Below are 25358 nucleotides of genomic sequence, written 5' to 3'. Positions count from 1 at the left end.
CCAAGAACAAAATGAAGCATCCCATTATACAAGTGAAAAAACCAAGGCACAGAGACAGTAAGTAACCTACGTGATTACAAAGCTGTGAGTGAGGGAAGCAGTTTGCTTTTAGAGTCCATTGGCTTAATTACTTCGTTCTATGTATAGCACCACAGTGTAGAAGCTGTGGAGATTTACCATGGGCTGTGAAGCGTTGGAGGAATCTCCAACTAAAGTAGCTACTATACCCTGGTTGACTATATATACTGTGACTATAGATTCCACTAGCACTTAACCTAGTCCCAGATCTAATTCTGCAATTCTTCAGTTATTTATCTGTCAAATCTTCACCTCAAATTTTGGTTAAGTAATGGATTGTTCTAGTGGTTGTGTTTTGTAGCGCTGAACAATATTTTCCATCTCATTTAATAACCCTAACGACCTTGTGATATAGGGACTGTTGTCTCCATTTTTCAGGGACATATAAAGTGCCCACAAATTAAATAACACCCCTCAATTTAGATGATACTCCTCATCACAGCTTAATTTCTTGGTTAGAAAATTAAGCTCAGACCAAAGCTATTCATTTCCTAGACTAAATAATGATGCTATTTCAAACTTAAAAAAAAAAAAAAAAACCCTCTGGGTTAGCTTTCAATGTATATGAAAAACAGTATATCCTTTTGAAGTTTTACTGGCTCAAAAAATAGAACCCAAAATGGAAGAGGTTCATTAATCACTAGTTTTATTCCTATGCCAACGTAGAAATAGAACTGAAAAAAGAATATAAGTGGACTTTCTTATTTGCTTGTATTTCCTTTGAAAATTGTGAGGTTATCTCTAAAGTACCACTATAATTTTCTTGACAGAAAATTATTTGTGGAATAGAGATCTTGTTGGCAGCAGGGATAAGTACTTTATTTCTAAGAACACGAGCCAGAAAATGAACAGATTCCACTGGCACCATTGTGCTTAGTGCCCAGATAACAGAGGCAGGGCTCTGTATTGTAGGTTTTGCTAGTTATCCCCACTTTTGTGGATACTGGCATTTCTTCGAGAGAGGCAGCCAAAACCTATGCTAGTTTTGTTGGTATTAAAAGATTAATTAGTTGGTCCTGGTTTATAGTAACAGAAATCCATCAGGAAGAAACTAAATCAGTTTCACTATTACGATAGCCTCTAATGTGCAGTTGGCTCTGAAATACCCATTAATTATTTAAAATAACATCATAAAAGTGTATTAATTCTTGCTCCAACAAAAGCTGATGCTGGGTTAATGTGAACTTATTAATGATCTTGTTACTAATAATGTAAATTTGCAGTTTTGGTCCAAGTCACTGCTTGGATCAGAGGCCCATCACACATCATAACTACTTTTTTTTCAAAAATATCTGGAACAAGAAACATTTCAAATCTAATTGTTCTCATTCACAGTATATTTTTCTGCCCTAAAGGCATCTAGCATCAAATCTCCCTACTTGATGTGGTTTTCACAACAGAAATTAAAAATAAATTTACTATTGTCTGGCACTCTCTGAACAGGAGCCCCTCTCTCTCCCTTATTCATTTGTCTTTTAATTTCTTACTCTGTTATTCCTGTCATCTCTCTTCTACTCCCAATGTCCTCACAATGACATTAACCAGAAAAACTAGAGATTTTCTAAACCAGTGGCCTCCCAACATTTTTGATTATGTACTTTTCAGGGAGGACGTGTATGTTATTTACTTATAAATTATAACATATGCTTTCATTTAATATATCATATGTCTTATAAAATATATACAAAGTGAAAGGATAAATTACAAATAAATGTGAACGGATATTCTAATATTTTCCTCCTTACACTCACCCTTGCCCACTCCTTTCAGGAGACAACTGAGTAGTTTCTAAATAACGTTTACCATTCAGATTGCTATATAACTATTTAGTGACAATTAATTGTTTTGTGGCAAAGGATAATAATCATCTCAAATTTGAAGAGACCAGAGCAACTAGAGATCAGAGACCCAGACTTTACATAATTCTTCCCTCCCTCTTGTCCCCTCATGCCCTGTTTTAGCATGGAAATAGCAGGGAGAACAGAGAGGAGGTTATGGATAACTGATCACTGATTTTGGTTGTGTGACTTCATTTCTTCTGTATCCTTATGACTCCTGATATTGTCTTCTGAAAGTAAATCCTTTACCATGACATGGCTATTCATTCATTTAAACACTTATGAACAGGGTTCTAAGCTCTGAGATGGATGCTATAGACACAAAATTAAATTGCTACAGACATAAAACTCTCCCCAAATGAGCTGACATTTTCGTTATCAACGGTGGGATCAGATGTATTTGCAGTAAACATTCTAATAGGAATAAGTCCTCTGTGGGTGAAGAGAATCAAGCAACTAACTTGGCTGAGGAAACTGGGGAAAGTCCCTCCAAGGTGAAGACATTTGAGGATCCTGAAATATGAGCTTATCCGGTCTTCACCTTCAGCCTGGTGGAGACACAGCCCACGAGGGCTGGCTCTAGTCGGCAGAGTTCCTCCTGTGAAATGGCCGGAAATATTATTTGTCTCCACCTGCTCTGTAATTGCGGAAGTCAAAATCATGTTACTTGTCTCCTTGTTAAACCTGTGCTGGTGATAACCATAACTGCATCATGTTGAGATAGGATCTGATTCTAGCCTCCTACAAATCCACTTTTTGTCAAGGAATTGTGTCATTGCTTTTTCTTGCAATTGACCAGTGCTTCCCTTGGTACCCTACTTTAGCCCATCCTTCTCTCTCTCTGTCCCTCTCTGTCTCTCTCTCTTTCTTCCTGTTTTCCTTCTTCTCCCCGGCCCTACTCCTCCTGTGCCCTCTCTCCCCTTCTCTCTCACTAATGCTTCCTGCCTCAGTGCTGGCCTTACGTGTTAGTCAAACAAAACCCTTATTTGGGGACTTCAGCAGTGTTTCAGGGATTATATGCTTCACAATGTAAGGAACTCTACCATCTGGCTCATGGTGGTGTACCACGTCCACAGAACAGGACCTGGGATATTGAAGATGCTCAATATTAACTACTGATTAATTTTACCAGACAGTATATCTAGTGTTATCCTGTATCATATAATTAAATGTTTTTGCATTTCTGGTTGGATTTAGGGGAATTATGTTTGCTATGAGGCAAAATATTTGAGCCCCAAATACCTGCAGGTATATTTTTGGCTTTCTAGTTGTTTATGAGCCAAAAACCTAGTTTAAATAGCATGAAAAAAATCTGATGGTTTTCTGTGGCTTAACACACAAAATGAGCTACTCACAAAGGTGCCAGTTTTACCTGGGACACAAATCCAGTTAAAAATATGGCCGAGAAGACCTGATGTTATCCATCTACACATTGACTTTCCACCTGGTAACAACTTTTCTCTGCCAGCCCTAATGTTAGAACTAGGGAAAGAGGTTTAACAACAATACAATCTGCTCAATAAGCCTGTGTCTTTAAAACCAGTGTGACCTTCATGTGAAATCATACTGTCATTATGAATCTATCTGCAGAGCTGTGTATACTTTACTCTGTTTCCCATCCCTTCCCTCTTTGTCAACTGATACTAGGCTTATTAACAAACTCTAATTCTTCCACTAGTCCTTGCTTTCATTCAATGTTGGGGCCACAGCTTAACCATCTTTTAGGTTTTTATTTCTTAGACAATTTTTCCCTTCCCTTTAATATTTTTCTAGCTGACCTCCTATCTTGGTCCATTCCATCTTCTGCATAATTTACTATGTACTTTATGTCACCCATTGGTCAATGTTAGCTTTCTCATGCTACAAAGCCCCCATATAGGCATTCAGGACATAGAAAGGATCAGGAAGGTTATAGCAAGAAATGAGAAAGTCTTTTCAGGTATAGGTGTGCTTTTATCAAATACGTACATATTTTAAAGATAGGGTAAGGAGATAATATTTGATTTTTTTCAGTCATTGCTAATCAATGTATTACATTTATCCACGGATAAAGTACAGTATATACAGTATAATATTTTGGTCCTGAGCAATTTTTCCATAAGAAAGAGTATAGCATTTGATCCACATCACTTCCACACATAAAATAGTTTCCTAACATGGAAAGGTATTCTGCAGTGTGAAGTTAAAGCGTCAAGTATTTATACAGATACCAATTGACACTCCTAGTAAGTATGTGTGGCTATCCTTAATGGCCACAGAACACATACACAGCCTGTTTATTTCACTCACAACATGCCATGATATACTGGAATATATTTATGTTAGGTGTTGTCCCTCAACATATTCATGTTATGAGTTATCCTTCGATAAATATTTTCTCTTTCTTCTTTGATAATAGAATTTTCAGCAGACACCTTGCCCAGGATGCAGACTCCATTTCTCAGCCCTTATTGCTAGGTGTCGCCATACAACTTAAGTTCTAGCACATGAAATATGAGGGAAAAAAAAGAAGTGTACTCTTTCTGGGTCTTGCCTTTACCCAGGGGTGTGGCCATTCCTGCACCCTTTCCTCTTCTTACTGATTTGAATATGGATAAAGGCTCAGGGTGGCAGGGCAGTTGGATAAGAGGGTCTAAGGTATTGAAAACATAAGGCCTACATATTGTTCCAGAACTACCTATACCCAATTATATATGTGTGAGAGAAAGATGTTAGCCAAGCCACTTTTTTTTTTTTTTTTTTTTTTTTTTGGTGGTACGTGGGCCTCTCACTGTTGTGGCCTCTCCCGTTGCGGAGCACAGGCTCCGGATGCGCAGTCTCAGCGGCCATGGCTCACGGGCCCAGCTGCTCCGCGGCATGTGGGATCTTCCCGGACCGGGGCACGAACCCGTGTCCCCTGCATCGGCAAGCGGACTCTCAACCACTGCGCCACCAGAGAAGCCCTTAAGCCACTTTTATACTGGTTTTCTGTGACAGCAGTCAAATCAATAGCATAAATGATACAGTTTCATTGGCTGCTGGAATGTGAGGTTTTGTTCAAATGTGGAATTAGGTGTCTTTTCAAAGTTCAAATCATTTTTATACTATCTTTTGTGTTTATTTTGCTTGGTAATATGGAATATGCTTTATGAAAGCCAATAAAAATATTTTATATATTTATACAACTATTATGGCTATTCAAAAGTTTGGGAACTATTTAAATAGTCCCTAGGGAAGACTGAATTTTGGACTCTCTTTAATTAGTAAACCACCATCAAGAACAAATACACTAGTTCTTTAAAAAAAAGTCTAACCTCAAGTCTTTCCCTACATATTTTCCATCTTCACATCTCATTTGGTTTGAAGAGACCACTTCTTAGACTGTCTCCCTCCTCCACATTTCTTTGGAATTTGTCTCTGAGAATTGCTCTTAACCAGCTGCCTTACCCCAAAGACCCACCCACGCCCTATAAGCGCTGGTCATATGCCACACGATCTTCCTGGCTCATTTACTGATGTCTGCTCATGATTTATTGGTTCCCCTTTGATTTCAGTGGCTCCAATTTAATGATATATTTCATCATATTTAAGGAAATTATTAGCTTAAAGGTCAATATTTACACATACTACAAACGCAGTCATCTCCAATTGACACTCCTAATAAGTATGTGTGGCTATCCTTAATGGCCAGAAATATCATTGGAAAACAAGAAAAAATACGTCATGCTGAGCAACAAACGCCTGCCAATATTTATAGGTTTGAAGGAATGATAATTTGTATCTAAAGTACAATGATATCTCTAGAGTAGTAGTTCAGTGCATTCTGAGCATTACCCTTATAAACTCTGTTTTTGCTTTCTTTTTTCAAGTTTTAGAACCTGATTTTATCCTGAATCCCTCCCACAAAAAATTCATGTTCATAAATTCTATGTAGGATTTGGTTCACTCATATCAGATAATGAGCTGATTAAAGTTCCGTAAGTAAAATTTTATTAGCTTATATTATATTTCACCTTTTCTAAGCTCTTAATCTCAAAGCTGTCACAGTGGTTGACAAATAGTTTAAAAGATACAACTAAGCCAACTCTTTTCAGAATCAGTCCCCTAACACTTTAGACATGAAAATGGGGTCCATGTGGCTCTCCAAAAGGTTTATCTGTTTTAAACTAGTTGCACTGGCATTAGAATTGGCGTAGTTGATTGAAACTTTTGTTGATATTTTGAAAAACTTCATATTTGTTTTCATTTCATAAGAGTAATAATAATCATAATAACTATATAGATAAAGGGTTGTTTTGTGCCATGCAGAAAATGCTTCAAATAGTTTATATATCGAATATTATTTTGTTTTTGTACTTCTGTTCATTGTATGCATTTCACCCAGAATACTATCACCTTTTATAAAAATTATATAGGCTAAACATCGAAAATCCCCTGCTTCTATCCTTTTACTTCCATTCTCTCAAAGTAATTGCTGTCAACAATTTTGTGCCTATTTACCTAGAATTTTGCATATTCTTATTTAGTCATCTAGAGAGGTTTATAACCCATCTATATTTCTATCTGTATCTGTATCCACACATTTCATCAGATAAGGTTGGGATGTGCTACAAATATTGGTCTGCCACTGTCTTTTTCTATGTATACTATATCATGAGCACTGTTCAGTTAGAGCACATGGATCTCACTCCATCTTTTTCGTGGCCACATAGCATTCCAAACTATAGATTAAACAATCATTATACATCCTTTATTAATGGAAATTTGGATTGTATCTTTTTTGTCAGTAACACATAATACAATGATGAACATCTCTGTACATATATTTTTATGAATTTATTTTGTTTTTTCTTTTGGTAAAGTTCTAAAATGGTTAGTGCACAACTTGAAGGTATTCCAGCGCTCATTCAACATCAGATAGAACAAAAATTCCTACACATTTTGCTTCTAGAGGCTTCTCCCATAATCATACTTCCCCAGAGTAAATTCCAAACCTGAAACTTTGCATTTAATCTGTTCATTACAAAGCATCCCAAAAGAGTTGTAGAGTCAAAACAAATACTCCACCAGACAATACCACAACACTTTAGAATGATGAAATGCTTAAAATAGAATATTTAAGTTAGAACTTGTAAATGAGATATAATTATGGCTCTTGTAATGCAACTATGCTATAGTGACATGTCCAAGAGCAAATTCTTTCCAGCATTCTTAGTATTGATATAAATGTCCAAGTGGTGAGCATATGTTTCTGGAATGTTTAATGTTTCTGTCGGCAGTTGGGCAGGGTCTGTCTTATTTTAGGGAAGCTATGTCATAGGTCAGTTAATACTTTCTTACGTCATTATTACATTCCCTCCAACAGACTTGATAGACTATATGGACATTTCTGAAAAAGCGACCTGAGCAGTCCAATCATAACAACATTATGCAGCATTAACTTTTTAATACAATTTATGTAAGGAAGGAAGAGCTCGCCAGAAGCACAGAAAGCTCTGTTGGCATGTAGTTTGAGCACATTGATCTTTGCTGTAAAGTCTTTGACTTCACTTTAACTTATGACATGTTACTGATCTAGTTTGTTAGCAAAACTACAGTTTATGGAAACCAGATTTCTTCACCAAAAGAGAGTTGAAGATTTTTTTTTTCTCGTTGTAGATAGCCCCAGTTGAACAGAACTAAGAACCTTAGTTTTGTCTTAGGAGAATAGGAATTATGGATTAGTATTATATCAAGAGAAGGGCAAGAATGTTGCACCAAAGTGTCCAATCTGCAGGGTTTTTTTGATGCCAATGGGCATGTTGGATTTACAGAAGAAATTTTACTTGTATTTACATCAGGATTATAGAGTACTACAATGTGGGAATAATGCTGGGGAAATCCTAAAGGTATGACAAACTTTGGTCAAGAGTTCTCTAACTAAATCATGATCCATGTGGTTCCTTCCAATCCTTGTGTCTCTCACTTGGAAACTTCTTGGGGGACCATGGCATCTACAGGATTAGTCAAAGGTGCCTCAGCATAAAAATTTACTTCAGTTAGTCATCCTTTATGGTCAAGAGTTTAAAAAAAATGTTCATGTAGCTATGGATAGCAAATGTACCAGGGTATCATTTAAAATAGCATTAGCATATTTTGGGGGAGGGGGTACTGTTGCCTTGGTATATGCAAAGGGCTCATTTAAAATATGTGATTTATACCACTTTTATTATAATAAAATATACTTTTTAAAGGGAAGAGAAGCAAGCTGAAATAAACAATTTTAATTAAAAATTACCATGACATTCTTTCTAAAAATCAGAGATCACTCTTTAGATAGGCTTTGAACTATCTGGTGGCTATTTAATTCCAGCCAAAGAAAGTGAAACCAGTTCTGTCTTCAACACAATTCCAACATAGAATGTTCATGAGCCATTATAAATATTATTAGTGAAGTGGATAGGTTATCCTGTTTTAATTTTTACGTATTTTGATGATTTCCCCAAGAAGATGCTCTTTGAGTCATACAGCTACGCTACTGAGCAAAAGAAATGTCCACATATCTTTTTAACTCTAGCAAAATAATAAGTGACAGAAACAAGGATATTTACAGAATTCCAAAAGCCAGATAATAGGTGCATGTGTCTTACCTTTCTTTTACGAAGTCTGACTTGGTTATCTGTGGGTTCATGGGTGGCCAGAGTCTCCTTTATGTGTAAACACTGCATGCCATCTCCTGAGTTGACCTTTGGAAGACTTCTGTTTTGATGTTCTGAGAAACCACTCTTCTCCAGGCCATTTTCAGCTGACATTCCACTAGGGCAGGAAGGAGGCTGCAGAAGGCAGCTTCCAGAATCTGTTTTTAATAATGGCAGCCCTCTGTCTGCACAAGGAATAGCCAGGAACTCATCTTGTACTGCACTGCAGGTGTTTCTTTCATGTTCATCTTTAGGGAAGTCGGGTTTCCTTCGATGCTGAGCAATTACAGCAGAATTAAGCAATTGCTTTTCCGGCACAATATCTTTCACATTCAAAGAGTCACATGCATTCATTTTGGATGCATCTTTTATTTCACTTAGGCTTATATCCTTACAAAGCTCCAGGCTTTTACTCACCATGTCAACAACTTTTCTGTCCCCCTTTTCCTCTACCAGCACTAAATCAGCTCCACCAGCCATTCCCCAGGAGTCATAAGAACCTTGGTTACTTTCCATGATGGGCAGCGTCTTTACTAAGGAGCCTGCTCCTTTGATGCTATGTTGGTCTGACGTTTTAGGCCCTTGAGTAGTTAAAATCTGTTTATCATCTGTAAGATATAGATCAGAATCAGTATCCTCGTCAGAAACATGCACTAGTGTTTCCGTGCTGGCCTCCAGAGAAAGAAACTGATCTTCACCTTCATGGCTGTCATCTTCATCCACCTCCTTTGAAATGTGACCCATTGGCCTCCCAGGAATATCTCTCAGCTCTGAGCCATGACAGCAGTCTGGTAGTGAAACACACCTTTCTTTGCGGTCCACATTTAGGGTTGCATCTTTTTCCATACTTGCCTGCAAGCTGTCAGCTACTAGTCCATGATGACATGCTGTGTTACAATCATCAGAATTAAAAGGCTGTCCCATCCATTGGGTCACATGTTCTTCCCAGCTTCTCTTTCTGATAGCTACAGACATGTCATCGTAGTTTAACAACAGATAGAGGGATACGTTCCATATGAGACTAAAGATGAAACGATGAAAGATTACTTCAAATTCACTGATTGAAGAAGAGAGTAAGTTTTGTCATTGCACCACCTATTAAAAAATTAAAGAAATATACATAGTTCAGGATATAGTTCTAAAGTCAAAATATATCTTGGAAAAGAGAGCACTTAAGCTGTGCTATGAAAGATTAAGAGATTGTATAAAGCTTCTATTTAATAGCCTCAATAAGGTTATTTCTTTAAGAAGCAGCCTAATAGTAGAAGACAATTTCACATTCAATATTTCTGGTCAAAAATCATTAACAATACTTTTAAATGCAGCTGGATTGATTGATCTATTAACGAATAAAGATATACATATTGAATATTTAAAATTCCATTAGGAAAATATTTGGATCGCTATACTAATAAAATTCACTGGAAGAAACTAGTTGCTCTAGCTTAGATGCTTTCCTGATTTACTTTTGTGGACACAAATCGTTACAGAAATCTATTGGCTGTTTGGTTTGAATTGCACTGAAGGCCACCAGGGAACTGTTCATGCAAAACTTGAGCTATAGAGACAGCATGTGTAATGTATTAGTGTGTGAAAGAGCTAATACAGATCCCAAACTACCAGAATGCATTTACTCCAGGGAGTGACTAAGAAACATGGAGTAATCCAGTTTAGCTCATATTAACACATAATTCATGCATAAGAAAGCATAACACACACCACTTAAAATGTCTTAGGATAAATACATTTACATGCATCTCATTGCTGCTACGACCCGCTAGCAAGCTAGTACTGTTGAAGCTTACCGAAATTAAATAAATTGCCCAAGGTCATACATCTAGGAGGTAAGCCTGGATTCAAAGTAGGCCCCGGTTCTAAGACCCAGGCTTAGAGAGCCAACAAACTTCATCCATGGAATGCGATTCTACTGCCACCTCTTCCCTCCACACATCTTTAGTAGATATAAAGTCTAAACTCTTCAGGCAGGAATTCGGGTGACCCAAAAAGAAGATGTGAGCCTGACAAGACAACTGAAATAATTCTTCAGAAATTTCAGTCTCATTCTCTTTGGCTTCTAAGGAGTTTAGTTTGTATACTTCTGTTAGCATTTGGCCATAAAATTTTAAGTAAACAAGAAAACCAGACATAAGATAAGGTCAGAATATAAACACATTCCAGGTATCCATCCTTTTTGCCTTAAATTATTCAAAGCCTTAGTTAAAGGCAACAAATTATACCAATGTAAACTCAACCTTATAAAAATGGCTAGTCCAAATGTTGTCCCATAATGAAACCTAATGACTGGACTGTAAAAGAAAAATCTTGTTCAAGAGCAGACACTTCCAGTTTTTACACCACACGAGAACTGTCAGCACATGACATGGATTGGCTTATTGATTTCAATCATAAACAAGATTAACTGAAGTGCTGGTTTGGGGTCACTTCAGTCTATTGAAAAGGACTCTGACTCCCCACCAAAGATCGCAAGCTATTCTGACTAAGCACATGCCAGAAAGGTAAATATTCCCATCTTGTAAAGACCAGGAATGTACTAGAATTTTGGTATCCCAGACTGACCAAATATCATTCTGGATACTATTCCGTTTCTTTAAGGGTCTGTGAGTATCTTTGAAAATGGTCAGCATTCACATTTTCTATGTTGGCATTCATAAGAAAATATAAAGTCCCTGAATTCCGTGCATAAGTCATTATTTGTGGGAGGCTACGGAAAAGTGGAAAAAACGCATAGATGCAGGCCAGAAAATTTCTGCTTTCATGGGCAAATTTGGGTTGTAATAGGGCGGTTCTGTTTTAGATGCTTTCTTTTCTTTATTTTTATCCAGTGTAGAACGAGCAGGCTAACTTAAGAAATGCCAAGTGGTATTAGTGTCATTCCTAAGCCACATTTACATTTAAGTTGAGACAATTCTGGTTTTCTTTCTATGATGAAGAAGGAGAAAGAGTTTTATTAACCCCTTGGGGAACAGATTACATAAAATTTTTGCCTTTGAGTCCTGACCATAATATTAATTAGTTTACTGCACTCAACCTTGGCAAGTAGGTAAGTATTTTTATAACATCAAAGGAAGACAATTCAACAAGTTCTGAGACAATCTAGCTGCAAAGAGAGATTATAAATTAGATAGATTTGACACAACATTAACTCCTTCTGTCCTAATTTCTAATCTACGTTCTTTGGACATTTCCAGATCATTCCTGTGAATTTATAGTGTCTTTATTTTGAAGACATAAAATTTCCTAACTCTCATTATGACCATCATCACTACAGTTTGAATGTTCATTCCATATCCTGTGGTCTGATAGATTGTTTTAAAAACTTTATCTCAACAGGCTTTCTTATTCATACTTCCTATTTTAATTCTGAGTTGTAAGATTTATAGTTAAAACCTGCCTTCAGGATCTAAAGGCTGAACAACGTATTAATTAAAATATATTGTCCATCACATCGGAGTATATCGGCCCCATTTTCTAAGTCATCTGAATTGACTAGAATCTGTCCTGTAAGATTTAGAAGTCTTTGTAAAAGACTTCACTTTCCCTTTGAGCCTTCTCACCATTTCTAATTACCGGCTACTTATTTTGCAAACTTCTACTACTTTTTCTTGTAATCACTTTTATGCAGTTTCATTCAGAATGAGCTCCGCTGCTGAGGATTTGGATGAAGGATCTGGAAAAGTGTAAGTCATTCCAGGGTGTTGATTTTATGAAGTGAATTTCCATGGGGATTTTTCACTTCTTAAATGCATGTGTTCAAACACCACTGTATTAATATTACAAGAAACTCTGTGTACCTCTAATTATGTAATGATTCTGGAAAATATTTGTGAAATGCCCACATTTGCTTTTTGTGATATTAGTGCATAGGCTGTTTAGACACAGAGTGATTTAAAATTTATTGTTTGGGTTAATTCCATAACACCACTCTTTAACATAAGCATACAGTGGCATGCAGTGTATATTTTAAAATTAATCAAAATTGAATGTTACTGTACTAAAAAACAATTGAAGATATTCTAGTTTGAGAATCCCTGACCTGTGTCTGACATCAAATGATCATGCTCTCTTTTGCACTTGCTCCTGAAATAAACACATACCTTGTATTTTGACTTGGCAAGTGTTCCTAGGAAAGAAGAGCCTGATGGGAATCACTACTGCCGATACTATAGCCTGGGAAAACACGGTGCAAATGAAGTACTTGTGGCTGAAATCAAGTGGGCGGTACTTTAGAACTGAGAGCAACATTGCCTGATCATAATCATTTATTCAACAAGTGTTTATTTAGTGCCGAATGGGCTGCAGACAGTCTACTAAACATTGGGAATATAAGCCTAAGTATATATGATCTTGTTTTATCCTTTCAGAAAACAGATGACATATATAGGTATATGTATACATACACATATACAAATAAATACGCACACACACACACACACACACACACACACACATGCACATGATTGACTCCTGGGTTGTTTTTAAACACCTTCACACAGCTGCTGCATATTTAATAGAAGGCATAATAGTACTGCCAGTTTCTCTGTATTTTCCTACTTTCTCCTTAGATGGCTGGAGTTACTTCTGGTTTCCCATCTGGTCTTTCTTCTTAATTACCCATCCCATGTTAAATTTCTCCTACTACTCTCTTCTCCTACTCTTCTCTCTTCTACTACTGCTTTAGTGCATATCTATATGTAATAGCTACCACCTAGTGTGTACTCAGTCACTGGGAGAAAGAAGAGAAGACATGAGGGAAATAATCTCCTTTTAATTAAAGGTAGGTTAAATTCTCTAACATGCACTCTTGCAAGAATAGAGAATGCATCTGAACCAAGAAGGGAGCATTTCTACAATGGCCCACATTGTTGCTAGTATAAGGGTCAAGTTGGTGAGGTGGAGAGATGGGGAATCTGGACATCCTAGAGGGATGTGACATCTTAGTGTATCTTGGCCTACGCTCAGGGAGTCACCTTTGCATGTAATAAGTGCCACCCAAACACTTATTGAATTAGACGATTACAGCAGAATCAACATATAAACAGACATGATCACAGCTTACTGTAGTTCTTCAAATGTGTGCTCATTGATGGCCAAGTAAATCTGCCTGACAGTGAGCATTTGCGGAGGTCAAAATGAAATTCATTTTCTTGATGGAGCTGTCAAAGAACAAATTATCTAGCAAACTAAACTGTGGAACATCTGGGCACCTTCCACTGCCCCCAACTCAACGATAACACGAGAGGAATGCTTTTCAACGCAAAACTGTCAAATATTCAAGAGGCTTAGGATCAGCGAGAACGCCTAGGACAGATATGATTATTCTTAACCTCTTTATGTAAATGAATGAACAAATAGCAAAAAAGCCCCCAAAACAAAAAAGACACCACATTCAAAGAAAGCATTCCTAAGAGTCCAATCAGGGTAGCCAACTTTTAGTAAAAGACAAGTAGTGCTTTTTCTTTAAAATATTCATGCTAATTGAAATGAGACAGGGCTAGAATTAGGCTTAGCAGAGAGAAACCTTTAATAACGATGCAAAAACCTATCTCTGTATGACTACAGGCAGATTTCCTTTCTTTAGTGGCAATCTTTGTCTTAATCCTTCACAAAATCATTATCCATCTACTTTTACATACTTTGTCAAATGTTGGAATTTACTCATTATGCCTCATTAGCTGTCTGTGGAAAAAACAAACTCCTGTTAAAATTCTTTACTGGTAAATTACTTAACGAAGCTTAAAATATTATATATGAAAAAGCTTCCATGTCTTTAGGTTGTCTGGAAATCATCAAAAGTCTTAGTAAATTACAGAATAAACCATCTGTAATGAGCTAAGTCAGTGGATTGAGTAGTACATCACTTTTTCCGAGAGACACATCCAACCTTCCATCATTTTTGGTCTTTAGAAGAAGAATGAATAAATAGGTACCCAATTAAAATATTTTTTTAAATGTTTACCTATTTTTATGTATATATTAGTTTTACTAAGCTTGGTAAGTTTTTTCTCCTTCTTAGCTCTCAAATATGTTCCAGGAATCAAGTAAATTTGAAATTAACTCTGTCAATCCACTAGAATTCTGTCAGCTCATCAGAAAAGAACAGGCTGTTACAAAGTTGCAAGTTAATATTTCTGAGGTGCCCTATTTTTACCTCTGGCTTCCTACTATTTAATGTAGCCCCAGTAGTTTCTAATTCCCTTGCAGGGAGGAGCGCAGATACTGGCAGTGTTTGACTTATCACCACTTTGCCGCTCAGGTCAGCCAGGTTTGCGGATTCTCAGAACGTTCTTTTAAATAACCACGTGTAATTTGAGTAAACTTTAAAAATGTCCTATTTGTCTGATACCACTAAGACTTTTCTGGGGATAATTGGTTTCTAAGAGATCCCAGAATTAACACAGTCTTGGGGGACAATATTGCATCATGGATGCAGTAAGTATTTATAGACACCTGTATTTCCTTCAGGATTCCATGTTTTATTTTTTTAGAAAGTACACAGTCTTCTCAATAACAGTGTTCCATCTGGTACAGAACCCTTTGAGCACCTAGAACTACATTGTATTTTAGCTATTTCTGCAAATAAATTCATTAATGAATAATTAATCATTTGGTTTTTTGATTCCTATCTCTTTTCTGCAGAGTCCCTTATAACCAAAGAAAAGTATTGCCTTTGCTCCTAACTTATTTCACTTGGAATTTTTCATGCAGCAGGAAATAGCTTAGAGTTAAATTTGATATCAAAAGTTTGGTTTTTTTTTTTTTTAATGGCAAAGCAATATGATTGAAATGTGGTTTTGCCTTATTATAAAAAAGATACTTCTATTCCACAATGGACATGAGTTATAATGCTTTATCATCAGCATGGTGAGATGTGGCTTTGCTTTAAGTGGTCACTTTCTATTTTTAACTTTGCTATCATTTCTAAGAACACTCTAAGGGTAGACACAGTAATCACCAAATATAAACAAGAGGGCTACAGCAACACAGGTGCTCGGACAGTTAGGTGACAACAGAATACTGAGATTTCAGTCATTTGGTAAGTACAACTTTCACTGCAATCAGGAACATGAAATCACTGAGAACTTAGCTACTTCTGTTAGGTTGGTATCCTATCAGGGATTGATGCCTCTGATATCAACTTTTTTCTTCTGTATTTAATATCTATAATTCTTATCTTATTTTGTCATCTTCCTATGTACATTTGAGCTTGTTTTTACTACCAAGTGTCCCATATACCCAAGGAATAGTAGGTGCATTAGAAACTTCTGGTGATCGTGATAATAGTAATAGTAAAAGAGCTTCCATGTATTAAGCATTTACTGTGGATCAGGCCCTGTATTTGGTGTTGCACTTACACTATCTCCTTTAGTAATAATACTCACAAATACTCTATGAAGTAGGTACTATCATTGTCCTGATTTTACAGGGAGAAATTTTGGCAGGCCTAGGTAACTAGCTCAATCTCTAACACCTATTGATGGGTAGTGATTATTACCTCTATTTTTTGTGAAGGCAAGATGTCTGTTAAAGAAACTTATTTTTTTTTTCTGGTGATTTGCATTAGTTACTTAGGTTTTGTCTTCCCCAGTTTTCTCACTTCTATAATGGGAGTAATGAAAATTGTTGAGAGAGAATAATATTGAACTATAATAATAATGAGCGGATAATATATATAAAACACTTAATCCATGGCATATTGCAAGAACTCACTAGATACTAAATGATGATGACGATAATGATGATGATGATGACAAAGGTGGTGATGGCAATGATTCCTTTAGTTTTTGACGGATCTTAGCTGCAGAAACCATGGCTGAGTAGGAGCTGGAACTATCCCTTGCATGCCCATGTTATTTCAATAGAGATGAGTGATTTGACCACAAGGTGAAACACCATGATTCTTTCTTTCTTGATTCATTTGACCTCTGCTTTTTAAAACAAAATTTTGTTTGTTATACTGTATGCGACCCAGTTTGTACGTACAAAGTCTCATCTAATGCTCAAAATGACCCAGTGATATAAATATTTGCATTATCTTCCAGACTTTACCAATAAAAAGCAGAAGCTCAAAGTAGGATGGGGCATGCTTGAAATCACAGAGCAAGGATTTCAAATGGCAAAGATGCAAATCTGAGCCAGTTTTCTGTCTCTTCCCACGAGCTTTCCAGTACACCACCCCCATTTAAATTGTGGAAAGTTCACTAGTGCTCTGCTCTCACTGGCCTCCTGTAACTTAACTTTGAACTATTTTTGGATACTCATGCTTTCTCCTGGCTCTTAATGAACTTGTAATGTCATCTTATGAGAGTGCTATTAACCTCTGGCCTCAGGCTCTGATGACTTTTGCCAACCTCTTAGTTTCCTTCCTCTTTAAAAATTATTATTCTATCATTACAGGATGTCTGGAAAATTTTAAAAAAGTCTCACAGCACCAACTCTTCAATGCTGGTTTTCCTTTCCTTTCTTTCTTCTTTCCCTCCTATTTATTCCACAAACATTTATTAACAAACACGTATTGACAATACCTGACATGCTAGGTATTTTGCCAACTGCTGGGAATAAAAAGAAACACTGGTTGAATTTCTAAGCTTGCTTTCTGATCTTCCTACTTCCTTTGGATCTCATTTCTATTAAAGGACTGATTTCCTCTGGATGATCTGAACTGTATTGCTAAACCATTTTGTGATTTCAGTCTAATAGGAAAACCTTTTCACGCATACAAGCAGCTACAACTGCTTTTTTCAGTCCTCTATCTTAATTCATGAGCAAGTTTATACACATGCTGTTTACATTGCCTTTCAGCTTTTTTTACATCGGAATTCCTATTTAATCTTTTCAAGTTCACTTATATACTCTATAATCCACTGAATCAAAATCAATAATCTCTTTTAAACTAGGTCTCAAGATCTACACTTCACCTTTATTCTGTTTACCTTCTTCAAAAACTAAGCGCATCTATTTCTCACAACTCTATGAGCTGACCGGCAGTTTAATGCCAAACTAGAAGTAGTATGCTGTATCTCTATATCCACCCCAGAGTCAATCTGTATCTGGGCTTCTCTGTAAACCTGTTTGATTTGTGCAACTAAGGGGCTTATCATTCACCTGGGAGAAGAAGGTATAATACTTACGCTATTTCCTTCAAATCTGGAGGAATTTTCCCTCATCCTCTTTAAATTCTCATGTACAATTCTTAACATTTATTCAGATAATAAAATTTTCTGATCCAGATCTAAATCATCTCTCTTTTGGAACTTCGTTGTACTATAATGATTTCTACAGAGAGAATTCTCATCGTAAGATGATATTGACACCAATTCATTCCTTCTCCAAGAGGAAACAAATGAAGTAAAAACAAAAGACACATCTTAAATGTCCCAGTTTAGACTTGTTTTAATCCTCTAACACCCATCCTCTATAAGTAAGATTAAACCATGCCTAAAGTATTTGTAGTGAGGTGTATGGTATGAGCAGGTTTGGATAGGGCCAGAAAAATTCTCTTTTTTATTATAACGTCCTCTAGAAAAAATTAGATAAAATGGTGTACTAGACCCTCTAGTAATCATGCCATCAGTTATATAGGCTCTTGCCTTACTGCATTTATTCCTCACTCCAATCATGCAGAGTGTGGAGACACTGGAAGTGCTGAATAGCCTATTTTTAAGTGGTAATAGCATCAGGAAATCCAATCTGGTTCAGAAAAATGGGGAGAAAAAGCATCATGCCTCACATTTTCTCTAAAGAAATGGGATGTACTAGAAATGACACATATTAGCTTTATTAGAAGGGCTCTTGCCACGGAAAGTGCAATGTTTCGGCGTGCAAAGCAACATATACTGTCATATATGAAGAATGTACAGATGAAGCAGCCACCTCCTCCATTTGACACTGCACTGGTCAGCTATTTATATACTATAACAAACTCTGGATTCTACAACTAAAGGACTTTGTAGAAGGCTCAGAGGAGATATATGAACCAATTAAAAGACTGTAAATAAGCTGTAGAAGGGAAGATGAAAGGAAGTGGGTTTATTTGGCCTAGAAATGTACACTTATGTTTTCACACGTCCATTTAGGCTTTTCACATTTCCACTGAGGTAGAAACCCACAGAACTGGAAACAGGCTGCAGCAATAGAGATTTAGGTTAGATAAATAAAAGGATGTCCGGGTACGTGAGATTCTTAAACCGATTCCAGTGGGGGGCAGTAAAATCTTTTCCGAATGCCACTGGTTAAGTTGATTTATAAGGATACCATTTGGAGGCAAGGATATGAATCAGACAACCTCCTTTCTAGCTCTATGTTTTTAAGAAACATCAGTTTAAAATTAATATAATTATTAGCATATGGATTGATTTTCTTGGCATAAACATGAAATGTAACAAAACAGTCACAAACAAGTTACTCCTTTAAAATGTTTGTTGAAGGTGTAAGAAAACTTTTGCATTTGAGGAAATTTCATTACTTAGTAAATTTGATTCTTTTTTAAAGCCATTATTATTTTTTTTCTACACTGTAATACTGGTGGCAGCTGTAAACCTTTTTTTAAAAAATAAGCATTACAATTTTCTGTTTAAGGTAGCCTTCTACCGGATACGAATATATTCATACTTTATTATGAGCAGTTATTATTTGAGAACAAGGTGATGTCATATTAAGTTACCTGAATTATGATACAGGGTACCATGGTTCCACTGTCATCTCTTCTACTAACTAGCGGTGTGACCTTGGACAGGTCATTTTTGAATGTCATGCTTCACCTCCCTTTTTGGCACCTTTAAGAGTGTTAGAAGAGGTGACCTCTTATATTCTTTCCTTCCTTAAAATTCTATTGAGGAATTTTATTAAATCATAATTTAGACAAGTCAATATTTTATTTTTAACACACTTAAAAAACAGATTCTTTTTATCACTTTTAGAAGTCTTAACACAACAAATTGTTAGTGAGTAGTTAAAATTTGTCAATATAACTTATTCTAGCATAAAATTTAAGCATAATTAGCTAATACAGCAAATGGTCACCTTATACTATGTAAAAGTTTATGATGAAAACACTTGATTTCTTACGATCCAACTGTCAAATAGCTTTCATATTTCATTTGGGATATTTTGTGTTCATCTAATAGATTTGGAAATATGCACGGGTATTTGTTCCCTTCACGTACCATTCCATATGATTTCTATAAAATAATGATTTTCATTCTAAATATTCAGAAATATAACAGTATGTTATGCATTAAAACTCTCTGTTATGTCAGTCGTTACTAAATTTCTTTTCTCATATATTGCACATGTAAACATAACTTAAATATACTATAGCCCAGTGGAAATGTAATTTTATGATTACATGAATTATGAATACAGATCAGCTTTTCATATGATTGTAGTGATTTCCAGCTGCCTTAAAATAGTAACAATGAATGTCATTGTCATTGAGATTTACTTTATTCAAAAATATTCACACAGAATATGATCCGAGCAGTGAATAGTGAATTCAAGAAAGTTAATATAAATTAAATCCAATTCTGATCTTTAAATTTTTAAAAATCAGATTAAATACTGTTTAGGATAGAAATATTTGTAAAATTTCATGTGTTTACTCTTTTTAAAAATAAACCATTTAAGCTGTGCATTAGCAGTTTGACCTGTGGTTGAAACTGGGTGGGGAAATATTGAGGAATCCAATCTTCATATTTTAAATGAGACTCAAAATTTTCTTTGGAGATGCATTATTAAGAAAAGTCACTCTATAGCGGGATCTACTTTTCCTGTTGGCAAACGAGGGGGAAAGAAAAAAAATCATTTACACCTCACGATGTGTGAGAATATGTATCTGTTTCATAGAAACCATATAATAGGAAAACTGTCTTCTGGCTCCAGTCATAAATAAGTTAAGGATTGAAAAGGGATGAAAATAAGATCTCAGTTTACGGAGAAAAATCTCCATGGAGCCTATTTTAGAGTTGACATTTTGCTAAAACAATTTGACTCACAGTTTTTTACTTACTAAACTTTTTCCACTTCTGATTTCGTGGCTCAGCTCTAAAACCTAGGAAATCACCACTCCGTGCAAGATGCTAACATTTCTCTCAATCTTTCTGCCTCTTCAAAGATTGCCTCAAAGCGTAAAGATAGATAGTCCACAGCGTCTTACCTAGACGAGGAGGAGCTGAAACGCCGAGGCAAGACATGCTTCAACACTCAGCCTAGGAAAGGAGTCCGTCCCCGTTAGTTTCTCCAAAATATAAGTTCACATTTCGTGGTTGAGATCATGGCTCTATTCTAAGCAGTTCTGCGCAGTGTGTGATTCTAACAAAAACAGCCTCCGCAGCTGGAGGGAGCCTTAGCTGAAGCCGGAGTCTGTCAAGGCGTTCCTAGTGACTTCTGTCTAGTAAATTCAGACTGATGTTTTGCAAAAGGGGCCTCCACAACCAGGCCCAGATTGCCTGGGAAGCATTTCCTGCCTCTGAGTGGTGTGCATGTGAGAAAGACTGAACTGAGAGGAGGGGAGGGGGGCAGAGCAGAGGCCCGCCCAGGCGATTTAGGAGTTCTGATTTTACACAGAACTTAAGTGAGTTTGTCAAAACCCTTGAGGTGATTAGCTGGAGAGTCATAAAGCCGTAGAGCTTTTTCTATCCCACGCTGCTTATGAAAGAAAAAGAAAGAAAGAAAACATCGTTCTCTCCTTCCTCTACAACTTTTCCACTTTATTCAATGTATACACACAATGTAAGCAAAATACCTTTGCAGTGCTCCTTTCAAAAGATCTTTTAAGGGAGCAAGATGCAGTTAGTTTTAATACCGTAATTCTTCTAAATTTGAAAACCTTTTTAACGCTCCTTCATTTAAAATGCTGCAGCCTGATACACCGTACCTGAGAAGGTCTGTAAGTAAAATCCTAGGAATCCAGCGAATAGAACGTTTTCTCCCAGATCTCTCCGACCCCAAGAATCCTTCCCGGAATTAAAGTAGTTTGTGTCATGGCATAGGCAGCATTGCCTCTGGTCAGAATCTTCCAGTTACACACATCTAGTGCTGGAAAAGCAGAAGACAGACTCCATCTTGATCCTATTACAATCTTGCTGACATTAACCACTTGCAACTGCTTCTATCCAGCAGGACAGAGTGCCCGAATCACTCTAAATCAGCTCACAATATCTGCATCCTTCCTCCAACACAAATGTTGTGAACTATCGTCTGTTTATCTTTTCTGCTTTCTTGTGCCTCCACTGGATGACTTCCTCTTAGCTGCTCAGGGCTGGGAACTTGGACTACCATTTGGTTTTGATTAAAACCAGACAGCCAACTCTGGAGAATTTAGGGAATAAGCTAATGGAAACTGCAAGTATGGCTTTAATTAGTACATCAATTAATAATAGATGTTCGCTCGTCTTATAATAAGATGACACAAATATAAACGCAGAGGAAGCTCAAGTCGTTTCAGGAAAGAAGTTGCACCAATTCTCCTTCCTTTATGACCCAGAATTCCCTTTAGGGAAAGTGGAAGGAAAGAAGAGAGATGTGGCTTTGGGACATCCAGGTTGTGGAGAGGCCAGTGGAGCAGTCTGGTTGTTTATACCAGAGAAACAGGAAACAGCATCTCTGAGTTTAACTATCTTGCTTGGTTGAAACTGCTCAGTAATGTCTCCCTTTACAATCAATGGATTCTCTTGCTGTTTATGACTTAGGCATTTCTTTCACTGATTAGTGACCAGATTAATCTGATTATTGGGTCTACATGGGGCTTGCAAATATCCAGAGATTTCCAATGATGGGAGGCACAAGAACAATTCCAATTTCAATATGATAAATGAGTAACATATAAAGAGGTACAAGAAATAGTAAACCTGTTAGCCCTGAGATCTATGCTGTACATCTCTGAAATTGTAATCAGTTTTCATTATTCATGTTTATTCTCAGTTGGCTCTAAGTTTTATAAAGGCTGACAGACACCTAGATATTGCAAGGATCATCTTTTGAGTACTTCCTGAGAATACTGAGTAGGTGATAACTCAGAGAAGTACTATGTTATAGCCATTATTTCTTTTCTTATTGGAGAAGAAAATCTCTCGAAATTAGTGCAACGCATGGACTACTAGAAATATTAAACTTAATGTTTAATATGTGGTTTATATGTTAAATTTGGTTAAATGGCAAGAATGACATATTACACATTGATTTTTCAGATGAGAAGCATTCAAATAAAGACATGGAGGCAGAAACAATTTTTAGAAGTTTATGTCAAAAAACGTTACTGATTAAAAAATGAGCATTTAGATTCCTTTAAGTTAACCTTCAACCACATGGCAAGAAGGAAGTCCATAATTTCATAAATTCTTTAAAGAGTTATTTATGTTCATACTCGGAATAATTCCACTGAAACTACTGCTCATTTAATCTTCCCAACTATCGTTGTATGTATTCTTATTTTTATTTCACAGATAAAGTATTAGAAATTTATGGAAGTAATTTTCTCACAATCAAATGATGGAGTGGCCAAGTCTACACTGGAACCCAAATTTTCTGATTCTAACTCCCTGAGTCCAACTGTCTCTCTTGACTCTCACTTAATTGCTGTGTGAAATTGGGAAGACTTCTTAAACTCTCTGAGTTTCAGATTCCTCCTTATAAATAGGGACAATTCCACATAACTCCCAGATTGGAAAACAGGATTAGCTTTATATACAGATATATTTATAAATTATATTTCTTTCCCTTAGGAAAACACTGGAGCAGAATGGAATGAGAATTGATGTAAGTTCTTTCCTAAAATAACTTGTATATCTCTATCCCTATCTGCCTCTAGCCCTGCCTCTGGTATATAGAGGGCTAGAACATTCGCACTCTGCTAATTCTTCTTAGCTAGATTCTTCTCATGAGTACTATAATCCCCACCCCCCTTGTATAATTTAGCCTTGTTTCTGTTTATATTGGCCTGAGGAAACAACAAAACCCTATTCACATAGATTTATAAATGCTTTTTTAGATATCTAGACACTCTTATTAGTAATTTTCTCCTTAACGTTCTCTTCTCTAAACAAATAAGACTTCATGATTTATTCTATTATTAGAAGGAATACTTCCCAAATCTTTAATCACTCTTATTTATTTTTCATCCTTCAGTTGCCTGACTCCAAACAAATCCCAGAACTTATATTCTCATAAAGGCTTTACCAAATATGAGTATAAAGATAACTAATGAGATCGTTTCCTAAATATTTAACATAGTGTCAGGCACATAGAAGGGGTCCAAAATATTTGTCCTCTTCTCCTTTCCGCTTGTAAATCTCAATACATAACTCCCTTAAATGTTTGCCTATTACTCTATACTTGATCAGCTAATAAAATATGGTATAGAGGCAGTTAAAAAGTTGAAAACAAAGTATCAGGAAAGGAGTCTGGCTCCAAAACTAACAATCATGATGACCCCATGCAAATTACTTTGCCTGCATAAACCTCAGTTTTAGCCTCTGGATCTAAGGGTTTTTCAAAATTAGAGATAATAGTCCATGTCAAGTCATTAGACTTCATGGCTGGTTCAGTATTCATTGTTAACTAGAATTATTTTTACCATTTAAATTATTGCCCTTTTCATGTTTACATCTCTTTTCTATGATTGTTTTCCTGAAAAATCTGTCTATCTATTGAGCTCAGTTAAATATATGCATTTGGAACAATTTTATTGGTGGAACGATTAGGTACTTTATTTTTTTTTAAAGAAAAAGGAATTGTAGAATGAGGATTAGAAGCTATTGTGAAGATCAACTTTCTTCCCCTGTACTGGGATCTAAATAGTAAACACTGGCTATGATTGATAGTAAACACTATCTAATCCCCAGCCACCTTTAGGAAGTTTGAATCTGCACTTTTACAGAATTGCTCGATGACTCTAAAATAGTCCAACAACATTTTGACTGTGCAAAGTGGGACGTATCCTTTGAAAGAAATATCTTATTCTTTATGAATTGAGTAGCAAGCATCATTAATTCGGCACTCACATTTAACATTTGTGATATTGTGGGTGTAAGTAGGCTTTTATTCTTTCTGTTTTAATGAAAAAATACTGTCTTAATAGTAATTAATTTAAAATTAATATATAGAGAGATGGAATGCCTTTAAAGCACTTTAGAAGTGTCCATGCAAGTACAGTTAGTGTAATACATGCAGGAACACTTTGTCTATGAAAACTGATCCTTCAAAAATCTGTTTAAAAACTTTGCTTGCAGTTTATTAGAGTTACCACATGTGTGTCAAAGCAATAAAAATAGAATGTATTTGACAGATTTCTAGTTATTTTTTCAGTAATATTTGTGTGTACTTTCTTCCAACAGTTTCATTTTGATAGACATATACCCACATAGGAAAAAATACAATTTTACAGTTTTTATTTAATCATCTGCATATGCATACTAGTTTTTTGATCAAATTTGCAATCTTTTGACACCCCACTTTTGCTAAACATTTAGTATTCATCCAGAAGAATTTATTAAAGGAACACAATTAAGTTGGATGTTAAACTAACAAAAGGATCAAAATCATATAAATTCTCCCAAACCGGTTACACCTACTTCTTGGATTTTTATGTACGTTGCTCCCCTTCATTGAAAATTATTACAACTCAAGAATAGCTATGAAAAAAGTATCTTGATAAATTTCAAATAGAAATGAAAACATAAACTTAGCAAGTAGTTAAAAAAAAGTTACATTGGCACAGACACTAGACTGTATATGATCTCAGAAACTGAAGAATCTCCCTGCCTATTCCAAA

The 25358-nt window shown here is 36.0% G+C and overlaps 1 protein-coding gene across 4 annotated transcripts in view; it reads right to left on the bottom strand.

Moving 5' to 3' along the window:
• DLC1 (DLC1 Rho GTPase activating protein) overlaps positions 1 to 21700 on the bottom strand; it is a 401580-nt gene extending 379880 nt beyond the window's left edge. For 3 of the 4 annotated variants that reach the window (XR_003436251.1, XM_027122725.1, XM_027122730.1), the window contains exons 1-2: positions 20745 to 21061; positions 8525 to 9667 (exon numbers count right to left, since the gene is read on the bottom strand). Coding sequence is in view for 3 of the 4 variants with exons in the window: in XM_027122725.1 (XP_026978526.1) it covers positions 8525 to 9547 (1023 nt within the window). In the remaining variant the exon portion in view is untranslated. Of the gene's footprint in view, positions 1 to 8524; positions 9668 to 20744; positions 21062 to 21464 lie in introns of those variants that run through there. The other variant, XM_027122726.1, reaches the window with a different exon arrangement.
• Positions 21701 to 25358: the final 3658 nt, after the last annotated feature.

The sequence above is a fragment of the Aethalodelphis obliquidens genome, unplaced genomic scaffold, assembly GCF_003676395.1.
Source record: "Aethalodelphis obliquidens isolate GAN/ISIS:26980383/991018 unplaced genomic scaffold, ASM367639v1 scaffold25, whole genome shotgun sequence".
In the NCBI taxonomy this organism is placed as follows: Eukaryota; Metazoa; Chordata; class Mammalia; order Artiodactyla; family Delphinidae; genus Aethalodelphis; species Aethalodelphis obliquidens.
Note: the sequence above shows the minus strand (reverse complement) of the source record. Positions and strands in the feature narration are given on the sequence as shown.